The sequence below is a fragment of the Bubalus bubalis genome, chromosome 4 (genome assembly GCF_019923935.1).
Source record: "Bubalus bubalis isolate 160015118507 breed Murrah chromosome 4, NDDB_SH_1, whole genome shotgun sequence".
Taxonomy (NCBI): domain Eukaryota; kingdom Metazoa; phylum Chordata; class Mammalia; order Artiodactyla; family Bovidae; genus Bubalus; species Bubalus bubalis.
The window spans coordinates 16,795,950-16,808,871 of record NC_059160.1 but is presented as its reverse complement, the minus strand read 5'-3'; the positions used below and the strand labels follow the sequence as shown (position 1 = coordinate 16,808,871).

Below are 12,922 nucleotides of genomic sequence, written 5' to 3'. Positions count from 1 at the left end.
CAAAGTTCAAACATTGCACACTCCATTTTCATTTACAAGCTGATTAATCAAAATAAAGCAGAGATGGCTGTAGTGTTTCCATCAGTTTACCTGCAGTTGGAATCATGATTAGGGCATAGTGACAATAAAGAATGTTACTTGAAATGCCAGAAAAAAGGTTTTCTTAATAGAAAAATTTATTCTGAAATTCAAATGCCCCTTGAAAATAATTATTTTTAATAATAATAACAGAAGAAAATATTTGCAATGTTGAATAGGTTTATGCACACACCATGGTAATGATTTCACAGATGTATACTTACCTCCCTAAGTTTCAAGTTGTATACATTAAATACATACAGCTTTTTGTATGTCACCCATACTTCAAAGTAACTTAAAAATGAAAGTAATTCTTTGCTTAGGGGGTCTCAACAAGTATCATCAAAGATTTGCTGAGGGTGAGACTGGAAAAATCACTTTTGTAGAGACCATCCCCAAAAGAGCTGATTGGCTACGAGCTGCTAGAAACCTATTGCAGATGCTCTCAGGGCTCCCCCTGTCCCACCCACCAGGTGGCTGGCCATTTTCAAAGACTCGACCACCTACATTAGGAATTCACTGTGATACCTGATTTTCCTCTAGCCCACCTGGTCTATTGGGAATAATGTCTACGGTGTCTCTTCCACCATTGTGGTAACAACTGGAAACATCTCTGGAAGATACTGTGATGACTCCTCAAACCCTAGTTTCACTGCTGTCTTCACTCCCTCCACCTTGACACAGGTCAAACACACTTAGCACTGAACACATCTCATAAGTCATTCAGGTCCTCTTAGCCTCACTGCCCTTAGTACGTGTTTTGCTAGTCATGTTTCCCTGTTGTGTCAACATCCCCATTAATGGGATGTGAGCTCCCCACCCAGGTGACCACGTGCACCTGTAAGATGACTCTAGCTGCTGCCACGAATCCTCCTTCTGGCCCTGACTGTGATCTAGTGACATTCAAATGAACCAGTGAAATACCCTCGTGCCTTTTCCTTTCGTAACTGCACCCTGACCCCAGTGTTGTCACTTGTCACTTGTCCGTGTGACTTTTTCTTTTGGCTCCCCATGCTTTCTTGAGCCAGCTCCCTTGCAGCCTCCCTGATACGGTCCCCTCATGCCTTTGGTGACTCTGTTTCTCTAAGACCAGAGAAGCATAATAAACTATGTGTGCCTGCCCCTCTCTTATATCCTCTCTTGTGGCCACACCTGACTGGCCATCCCAAAAGAATAAAAAGCAGCTACCAAAATGAAACTGATTCAGCATACTTTTAAATAAAAGTACAATTCAGTAGTTGTACTTCTTTGTAACATTTGACCTCACCTCCCTGCCTCTTATGACACATCATAGAGATGTGAAGAGTCCAACTGTCCACAGGTCTGAAGCCTATACTGTCCAGGGCCAAGCAAGCCCTTACACTCTCTTGAGGACCTAATCATCCAGGAACCACTGATCCACTGTGGTTCCAACCACTGTGACCAGTCTTCCCCCAAAGACACTCTCAAGTCTGTGATCTGGTTTTCCCATGATCATTCTGGGAATGAGACTGTCTTTCCTGCTGGATATCCCCTCCCAGACCAGACAGGACTTACCTGAGCAGACTACTCCAATATCCTGGTCATGAGATAAGATATGAGTATAGTTCTTAAAATCAGGTTGAACACAGTTGTTGATACTCAAAGTTGATTCAGGCTCTGTCCTGTTGCAGGAAAGATAGAAATACCAAATAGTGCCAAGTCTTGGTCCAAAATAAGACCCTCTGGGAGCATCAGTGGCAACTCCACATTCCAAGTGTCTGCACAATGTATTTGCATCCTCCAGAAACCAGTACTGAACATACACAGTGCCCCATTTTCCTTGGTGCTTCACTTCCACTCTCCCCTCACACCTGTGGGCTCCATCCTTTAGCCTCGGCTCCAGAGTTTCTACAGAGACACAGACACAGGACTCAGGAGAGATTTTAGGAGACCATGTAGTCGTGTGCTGATAAGTATTTAAAAATCAGTTGTCCGAGAGGAAAAAATCCCTGTGAATAGCATTTCTTGACATCTGTGGTACAAATATTCCTACAATGGCCAACTCAAAGCTCCCAAAGTGCCATCACTGAACGTGGAGCAGGAAGGGAGGCACCGGGTATTTCTCACAAGCCTGTAGAACCAGCTCCAGGGACGCCACCAAGGACAGGTCTTCAGAGACTCTGGATGCTGCCCTCCCTGTAGATGTGCCCAAGGCTCCTAGGGCCCAGCTTCCCCGTCTCAGTTACAGCTCATGGCCCAGGATCCAGGAAGGAATCCTCCCTCTCCTTCCCTGTCCATAAGGAGCATCTCATCCAGCCTAGGAACAGAGGGCTGGGATAACAGGCTCTAAAATGTCCCAGTTATTCCTGCCACCTGTGTTCACATCCTTGTGTAATTGCCACACTCGAATGTACCTAGTAACATGCATCTAACAAATGAAATTTGACAAAAGCTATGTTACTTAAGGGGCTTGCCTGGTGGCTTAATGTCTAAAAAAAAAATCTGTGTACCAATCAGTGTAGGAGATAGGGTTTTGATCCCTGATCTGGGACGATCCCCTGGAGAAGGAATTGGCAACTCACTCCAGTATTCTTGCCTGGAGAACTCCATGGACAGAAGAGCCTGATGGGCTGCACTCCATGGGAACCCAAAGAGTTGGACACGACTTAGTGACTGAACAGCAAAAACACTGTCACTTGAGAGATTAGGATTCAAGACGACTCTGGTTTCCCCCTATCTTGCTCTCTGTCTTGCTCTGTTGAAGACAGTTGCCATGGTATGACCTAATTATGGAGAGACCTGCATGACAAGGACCTGAGGCAGGCCTCTAACCAACAGCCAGCAAGAGACTGAGGCTCTCAGTTAAATAGTCCAGCAAGGTCTGAATGTTGCTGACATCCAGGTGAGTTGGTTTGAGTGGTTGAAACTTCAGATGATTGCACCTTGTGAGACATCATGTGTCAGAGACCCAGGTAAGTCATGTCAATTCCTGCCCACAAAAATCACATGATGCTAGATGTTTTCTGCTTTCAGCTGCCAAGTTTTGCAGTAATCTGAAGCAACATATAACTAATGTAGGAGGGCAGGATGCTAAATGAAATAAGTAAAACAAAGGAAAACATTCTTTGATCTCATTTATATGTGGAATCTAAAAAAAACTAAATTCATAGAAACAGAGGGTAAACTGGTAGTTGCCTAGGCAGGAATGGGGGTGGGAGGAATGAATGATGATCATCAAGTGGTACAAATTTCTTATAACATTAATAAGCTTTGGGGATGGAATGTACATGTGACTAGTTGTTAATATTGGACTGTATTCTTCATCATTACTAATAAAGTCAACCTTAAAGTACTCATAACACACACACAGAAAAAATAATTATATGATGTGATAGATGTGTTAGTAAACTTAATTGTGGTAATCATTCCATAATATATATATTCTTTTTTAATATTTTAATTTTACTAGAGTATAATTGATTTACAATGTTGTGTTAGTTTCAGGTATACAGCAAAGTGATTTGTTTATATATATATATATATATATATATATATATTCATTCTTTTTTAGATTCTTTTCTTGTATAGATCATCACGGAATACTGATTAGAGTTCCCTGTGCTATACAGTAGGTTCATGCTGGTTATCTATCTTACATATAGTAGGGTGTGTGTGTGTTAATCCCAGACTCCTGATTTATGTCTCTCCCCTACTCCCAGTGTTTCCCCTTTGGTAACCATAAGTTTGTTTTTGGTATCTGTAGGTCTGTTTCTATTTTGTAAATAAGTTCATTTGTATGTTTTTAAAATTAATTTTAATCGGAGTGTAGTTGCTTTACAATGTTGTGTTTCTGCTGTACAGCAAAGGAATCAGCCATACATACACATATATCCCTTCTTTTTTGGATATCCTTCCTATTTAGAGCACCACAGAGGACTGAGTAGAGTTTCCTGAGTAGGTTCTCATTAGTTACCGATTTTATACAGAGTATCAGTAGTGTATATATGTCAATCCCAATCCCCCCCAATTCATCCCAGCCCCTTCTCCCTCCACCCCAGTGTCCACGCTATGTCTGTGTCTCTGTTTCTGTTTTGCAAATAAGACCATCTGTTCCATTTTTCTAGATTCCACGTATATGCTTTAACATATGATATTCATTTTTCTTTTTGACTTACTTCACCTGTATGACAGTCTCTGGATCCATCTACATCTCTACAAATGACCCAATTTCATTCCTGTTTGTGGCTGAGTAATGTACCACTCTACATATGTGATATTCGTCTTTCTCTGTCTGATTTACTTCACTTAGATAATGTCCTACACCCATGTTGCAGCAAATGGCATTACTTCATTCTTTTTTATAGTGAGGAATATTCCATTGTATAGCATCACATCTTCTTTATCCATTTCTCTGTTGATTGACATTTAGCTTGCTTCGGTGTCTTGCCTTTGTAAATAGTGCCGCAGTAAACACCAAGGTGCATGTGTACTTTCAGATTATGGTTTTCTCTGGACACATGACCAGGAGTGGGACTGCCAGACCAGTTGGTGGTCCTAGTCTTAGTTTTTAAAGATATCTCCATACTGTTCTTCATAGTGGTTGCACCGATTTACATTGCCACCAACAGTGTAGGAGAGTTCCCTTTTCTCCACACTCTTTCCAGCATTTATTGTTTGTAGATTTTTGATGATGGCGGTTCTGAGCAGTGTGAGGTGATACCTCATTGTAGTTTTGATCTGCATTTCTCCGATAATCAGGGATGTTGAGCATATTTTCACCTGTTTTTTTTGGCCACCTGTATATCTTCCTTGAAGAATGTATATATGTATTTCAAACCATCACACCATACACCTTACACCTTATACCTTATTATATGGTGATTATATCCCAATAAAGCTGGGATATAGACTAAAACTTTTTTGAATGTAAGGGGAAAGTGACAGAGGAATAATGGTAATGGGAGCTTGGAATATATTTCTCATCCTTTAATACTTGAAATAAGCAATTTACATAAATTATAGTATATACAATTGACATATACTAAACATGAGTGCATATGAGTTTATATATAAGGCTTTACTGCCATTACTATGAATTCTAAATGAATAACTTCATTTCCAGAATGCATAGTCTCAGTTGAAATTTTGTCTCTTTAGGGACACCTTCTCTGCTTCTCCCAGCTAGATTAAGTAACCCTGCTGATGTCCCAACTGATGGCAGTTATCAAAGTTTATTATAAATTCTTGTTTTGGTGCCCAACTGCACTAGACTGTAAGTTTTATGAGCCAGAGAACTTCATTCATCACCACGGGGGCCTCAGCATCTGGGGAACTGCAAAGGGTATGGATTTCATGCCACACGAGTGAATCCTCTTGCCAATGCAGTAGATGTAAGAGATGCAGGTTCTATCCCTGGGCCAGAAAGATACCCTGAAGTAGGAAGTGGCACCCAACTCCAGTATTCTTCCCTGGGAAATCCCATGAACAGAGGAGCCGGGAAGGCTACAGTCCATGGGGTCACAGAGTCAGACACAACTGAGCATCTGAGCACACAAGCCCATTTTTAAATCAATAAACATTTGTGGATGAAAGTCTAAATAAATTCCAAAAAGAACATGTGGAAATGATGTGATTTAGTGTATTTCTCTGTGGCATTAAAATCAGTGAGAAAATAATAAGAAACAATTCAGGTATGATATTGAAAAAATAAAATTAGATAGAACTTGACATCATATATAAAATAATTTACACAGTTTTTTAGTATTGACCTATATTTTGACCTATAAATTATAAGAGTAAGGATAAAATAATTTTCTTAAACTTGATGTGGAAAAGAACACTCATAACAAGGCTCTGAAAGTAGAAACAAATATAGGAAATTTTTGTTATTATTCAGTTGCTCAGTCATGTCCGACTCTTGAGACCCCATGGACTGCAGCACACCAGGCTTCCCTGTCCTTCATCATCTCCTGGAGCTTGGTCAAACTCATGTCTATTGGGTCAGTGATGCCAACCAACAGGAAATTTTAATAGACAATTAACATTATTAGAAACTTCCATGAGGGACTTGCCTGGTATCCAGTGCTTAGGACTCTGTACTTCTACTGCAGGGGGTGCAGGTTTAATCCCCGGTGCAGGAACTAAGATTCCACGTGCCACATAGTACAAGCCAAAAGGAAAAGAAAAAGAAAATTCCATGAAACTGAAAACAAGGGAAAGATAAAATGAAACAATAGACTGAAAGAAACATCTTCAGCCTAGAAATGGAATAATTCAATAAGGACAAGGACATGCACCCAAACTATTTGGGTTCAAGTCTTGCCTCTACTTCTTATAACTGACTCATTTTGGGCAAGTGACTTTGCTTTGCCTCAGTGATCTATTTCCGGGGATAAAAAGTATATTCTGCCTTGTAGGATTGTTGTACACTCAAATGAGTTCATATAAGTGAGTGCAGTATAGGTGGTAGCGTAGTTGTAGTAGATAGTAGTAGTATAAAGGGCTTCCATATAAGTCATGAAAATATGATAAACATCGCAAGTTAAAAAGAACAAATGTCATGAGAAAATAATTCACAAATAAAGGATTAAATTAGTTAATACACACGAGTTTTTGCTATAAAGACAGGCTAAGATTTTAAAGTTTCATAAGAAGACAAAGTTGGTGAGGTTATGTGAAAACTAACATTTTCATGGATATGAGAGTTGGACTATAAAGAAAGCTGAGCACCAAAGAATTGATGCTTTTGAACTGTGGTGTTGGAGAAGACACTTGAGAGTCCCTTGGACTTCAAGGAGATCCAACCAGTCCATCCTAAAGGAAATCAGTCCTGAGCATTCATTGGAAGGACTGATGCTGAAGCTGAAACTCCAATACTTTGACCACCTGATGTGAAGAGCCGACTCACTGGAAAAGACCTTGATGTTCGAAAAGATTGAAGACAGGAACAAAGAGAAGGGGACGACAGAGGACGAGATGGTTGGATGGCATCACCAACTCAATGGACATGAGTTTGAGCAATCTCTGGGAGTTAGTGAAGGACAGGGAAGCCTGGCATGCTGCAGTCCATGGGATTGCAAAGAATCAGACAGGACTGAGCAACTGAACAATCACAATATTGTAATGGCTTCTGCCATACATCAACATGAATCAGCCATAAGTATACATGTATCCCTTCCCTCTTAAACCTTCCTCCCACCTCCCTCCCCATCCCACCCCTCTAGGTTGTCACAGTGCACCAGCTTTGGGTTCCCTGTGTCATACAGCAAATTCCCACTGGCTACCCATACTTTACATATGGTAATGTATATGGTTCAATGTTATTCTCTCAAATCATTCCAACTTCTCTCTCCACCATTGTGACCATAAATTTGTTCTCTATGTCTGCATCTCCACTGCTGCCCTGTAGATAAGTTCATCAATACCATCTTTCTAGATTCCATATATATGTGTGTTAATATATAATATTTTTCTTTTTCTTTCTGACTGACTTCACTTTGTATACAAAGCTCTATGTTCTTCTACCTCATTAGAACTGACTTAAGTGCATACTTTTTATAGCTGTGGAATATTCCATTGTGTATATATATCACAACTTATTTATCCATTTATCTGTTGATGGACATCTAGGTTGCTTCCATGTCCTAGCTATTTTAAATAGTGTTGCAATGAACATTGGGGTACATATGTCTTTTTCAATTATGGTTTTCTCAAAGTATTTTCCCAGTAGTGGGATTGCTGGGTCACATAGTAGTTTTATTCCTGGTATCTTATGGCATCTCCACACTGTTCTCCACAGTGGCTGTATCCATTTGCATCCCCACCAACAGTCCAAGAGGGCTCCCTTTTCTCCACACCGTCTCCAGCATTTATTATTTGTGGACTTTTTGAAGACTGCCATCCTGACCGATATGAGATGATACCTCATTGTAGACCAATGGAACAAGATAGAAAGCCCGGAGATAAATCCATGCATCTATGGGTACCTTATCTTTGAAAAAGAAGGCAAAAATATACAATGGAGAAAGACAGTCCCTTCAATAAGTGGTGCTGGGAAATCTGAAATTAGAATACTTCTTAACACCATACACAAAATAAACACAAAATGGATTAAAGACCTAAATGTAAGGCCAGAAACTATAAAACTCTTAGAGGAAAACTCTTAGGCAGAGCACCCTTTGACATAAACCACAGAAAGATCCTCTATGACACACCTCCTAGAGTAATGGAAATAAAAATAAGCAAATGGGGCACAATTAAACTTAAAAGCTTTTGCACAATAAAGGAAACTATTAATATAAGCAAGATGAAAAGACAACCCTCAGAATGGGAGAAAATAATAGCAAATGAAACAACTAACAAAGAACTAATCTCCAAAATATACAAGCAGCTCATGAAGTACAATACCAGAAAAAGAACAGAATCAAAGAGTGGGCAGAAGACTTAAAGAGACATTTCTCCAAAGAAGACATATAGATGGCTAATAAACACTTGAAAAGATGCTCAACATTGCTCATTATTAGAGAAATGCAAATCAAAACTCCACTTTTAGTATATGATTAAGAGAAACAATTATAGATGGTCCTTACTTAAGGACCATGTAAAGAAGTGCAGAGCAACTTTTTTCATAATGGCAAAAACATTGAAAACAACTAAATTTCCAATAGAGATGGTTAGGTAAGTATATTGCCTTTCAGTCATATAATGAATTAACTGGAGGCAATTAAAAATTTCAATAGTATTTCTATGATATCCTGTATTTTTTAATTCTGCAATAAAACATTTTAGTGTGTAAAAGAATAGGTAATGATATAGAAAAATGTCCAAAATATATTACTGATTGTAGAAACAGGTTACAAAATAATATATATTAATACTAAATTATTTAATACTGAGGGTCTAAGCTTTCGTGTCTAATGGCATAAATTGCATCTGCAGGATAATTTTATGCCTATATCCAACATGAATTTTAAGGCTGAAGACACCTATAATGTGTGCCCAGCTCAGAAATCATCAGATGCTCAGAAAAGCCAAGACTATCATATTAAAAGGAGCAAGTCCAATGTTGTATGAAACAGAAGACTAAAATTTTAGTAGGATAACTCTAAATGGTATTGTTGCAAAGAAAATGAAAAGAGTGCTTGCTTTGGTGAAACACTCTTGCTTCTTAAAAAGCTACTGAGGAAATGGTCTACAGTTTGCCTAGTAAGAGCAGGGAGCTTGTATCAGAACATCCATTATCTTCCTCCTCATGGAACCAAACCCACCTCTGCCCACCAGAGACCCTCAGAAGGAGACTGTTGAGCATCTGCTCAGCACTCAAGGAGCAGATACAAGAAGAGAGGGAGCTTCCCGAGGAGAGCTGTGGACTAGAGGCTGAGGTCTAGGGGACAACAGTGAGCTCTGAGACAAGACAGGGTGACATTGAGTCTCAGCGGACCAGCACCCACATCTGAGAGAGCGACCTCCTCCAGGCTGGAGACCAGATTCTCTACAGCCCCATTCCTGACACCCGCCATCCTCTCACTCAGGGAAACCAGCTCCAGGGAGGGACAGGAAGGGCACAAGAGAGAAAGAGCTCCCTACAGAGTCACAGCAGATCCTGGGAGGGGAAAGGACCATCCCAGGCCCCCAGCACATCAGGAAACATCAGGGGGACTAGGGCAGGGACTCGGGAATTTATACACTTGGGGCTGCACGTTAACTGATCTCTACAGCCAAGAGGTTCCCTCTCCTGGCTGTGGGCTTCTCTGCTCCGTAATGGACACCTGGTGGGGACAGGTGAGGCCAGCAGGCAGAGTCTCTCACAGAGCCCAGTGCTGGGCAGACACGTCAACAAGCAGAGGGGAGCCCGGGGGATGGGGGAGAGGAGCCAGAGAGAGGCAGACAGGTGCAAAGTATCTCTGATCTGGTTATATGCAGCAGCCATGACCCCCAGCCCTGTGGGACCCTGTGTGCTTCACAGACCAATGGACACAGTCCCTGCTCAGCAGTCCAGTTCCTCTCATACAAACAGGCTCCACCCCCCTTACACACACACACACACACACACTCACCCTCACACACTCTTCACTCACATACTCTCTCTCTCTCTCAAACACACACACACACACACACACACACACACATGCACGCACACAAGCACAGAGCCTACAGGAGCACAGACACAGGAAACATGGGGATCTAGAGGCAGTGTTCACACACCAGGCATGTGGAGCATGTGAGAGCAGCCCAGAGTCCCAGCTGGGTCAGTCGCTGGAACTTCCACACACTAGGAGCCAATGGGACCCTAGAAGCTCCTTGAGAACAAGGGAGACAGTGGAGGGACTCAGGCTGACCCAGCTCGGTCCAGACAAAACCTCACTGCTCTGTAAAATCTGCCGCTATGACCAGTGGACCCCACACAGGAGAGGGACCAGTATTCACAGTCACCGTGGCTCCTTTTTGGTCAAAAACACTGAGGCTCGGCTCCAGAACTCCAGATACCTTTCCCTTCACCAAGGCATCCACTTCCTGCTGTGAACCAGGACAGAGGGGCAGCTCTTACCTTGACCACCCACCACGGTGCCGAGGAGGAGGACACAGAGGCCCGGCAGGGAGAGGTGTCTGCCCAGAGCCATCCTGACCCCACGTCCTCAAGGTCACAGTCCCAGCTGCAGGATCAGCCTGTGAGGAGGTGTCAGGGTGCCGACTGGGGTCTAATAGACTACCCCTTACACCCTCCCTCCTGAGAGCCAATAGCGACACCTCTCACCATTTCAGGCACTATCGGAGGCTGCATCTGCCACTTTCTGCAGCTCAGACACCAATGAGCTTCTGCATCTTCAACATCTCCTTATATGAGCAACATGGTCCTTTGACCTCCTGCTTCCGTGGTCCCTGAGAACCAGATGCCATGACCGGAGTGGCGTAGAAAAGTCTCATCAAAAAGCATGAGTGATTCTCTCTCCCCTGATCATCCTGGCTGATCCCCACAAACTATGAGATCTGGTAGGGTCAGGGTGTGGGATTTGTTGGCCTGTATAGACTATCTCTGGTGGAATCAGGCACTGATATTCCCCGGGACTGAGCTCTGGGTGGAAGCAGAGAACTCCAAGAAGGCTTGAAACTCAAGAATAATTATCAGGCCAGCAGAAAAAAAGTGTGGGAATTCACAGGTGAGTGTGGAGAGGGTGAGATGGGAACCATCAAGTTGAGGTGATGAAATTGTTGGTCTTTCCCTCCTTCTCAAAATGATCTGGAGAGTGGGTCCTGGATCACGTACATGTGTGCTCAGTCATGTCCAACTCTTTCAAGACTCCATGGACTTTAGCCCTCCAGGCTCCTCGGTCCATGGGATTCTCCAGGCAAGAATACTGAAGTGGGTCCCATTTCCTCCTTCAGGTGATCTTCCTGACGCAGGGATGGTAACTTCGTCTCATGTGTCTCCTGGATTGTCAGGCAGACTCTTTACAATTAATCACCAGGGAAGCCTATACTCTACACAGGTACAATAATGGACACAAAAGCACAACCCCTTGTCAAGGATTCAGGCGCCTAACAATGTACAACAGACAGGTGAGCAACCTTACGTGTTCGGACATGGGAATGCATGTCCATATCTTTAAAGTTCACAATTTGAAGGTTCATATGTAAAGGATTTACTGTGTTAATAGTTAGCTTCATTAATAGTAATAATTTATCAATCATTATCAGAGAAAAAAAGGAAGAAATGAATAAGGATATGAAGGAAGATGGAAAGGAAAATTCCATATCTTCATTTTTATGTAATTAATCTAATGGTAAACAACTCACCAATCAATGCAGGAGACTCAAGAGACAAGGGTTCAATCCCTGGGTCAGGAAGATCCCCTGGAGGAGGACATGGAAATCCACTCCAGTATTCTTGCCTGGAGAATCCCATGGACAGAAGCCTGATGGGCTATGGTCCACAGGGTCACATAGAATCGGACACAACTGAAGTGACTTAGCATGCATGCCCTATTACCATAAAAATCGTTTAACATAACTTTTGTCCACATTTCAGACTATTTACTTGTAACTGATACTCAGAACAGGAATTACTATATTTGCAGAATAAGAATTCATTATTTTTCAGAAATATTACTTTTTTTTTACCATATTGCCATATAGCACCCAGAAGTCTATCTGTTCTCCTATGAATCACTCAACCTTCTTGAAAAAGGAAAAGGAAAAAATAAACCTCTCTCTTTCACTCCACTCCAGGTCCAGGTTACTGTCTCTCCCAGGAGTGGCGGGGTTGGAGTTTTCCAGGCAGAGGAGACATCTGTGCTGATGGCTGCTTTCAATCTGTACCCCTGACATTTTCCAGGGCTCACTGCTGGCCCTCCACTCAAGTAGACATTCTGTATAGTCTCTACATAGTTCTCTACATAGTCCTTGGTGGGCGCTAGCCTTCTGAGTTCTGAATACTTAAAAATTAACTTTTACAACAGAAGTCCAAGGTCATATCATAGTCCACTCACTATATCAGTGCACTTGCCCAACACATGAAGGTTTCAGCTTCTTACATGGATATTGATCAGTAGCTAAGTCATGTCCAACTCTTTGCAACCCCATGGACTGCAGCATGCCAGGTTTCCCTGTCCTTCACTATCTCCCAGAGTTTGCTCAAATTCATGTCCATTGAATCAGTGATGCTATCCAACTATCTCATCCTCTACCACCCTCTTCTCCTTCTGCCCTCAGTCTTTCCCAGCATTAGGGTCTTTTTCAATGCGTCAGCTCTTCACATCAGGTGCCAAAGTATTGGAGCTTCAGCTTCAGCATCAGTCCTTCCAATGAATATTCAGGATTGATCTCCTTTTGGATTGACTGATTTGATCACCTTGCTGTCCAAGGGACTCTTAAGAGTCTTCTCCAG

General features: G+C 42.1%; 1 protein-coding gene across 1 annotated transcript in view; it reads right to left on the bottom strand.

Annotated features, from left to right (window-relative positions):
- The window catches only part of LOC102396403 (antigen WC1.1-like), a 28,232-nt gene extending 18,675 nt beyond the window's left edge, over nt 1-9,557 (bottom strand). Inside the window, 1 exon segment of the mRNA XM_045165510.1 lies at nt 9,489-9,557. Within this exon segment, the coding sequence (XP_045021445.1) occupies nt 9,489-9,557 (69 nt within the window).
- Nucleotides 9,558-12,922: the final 3,365 nt, after the last annotated feature.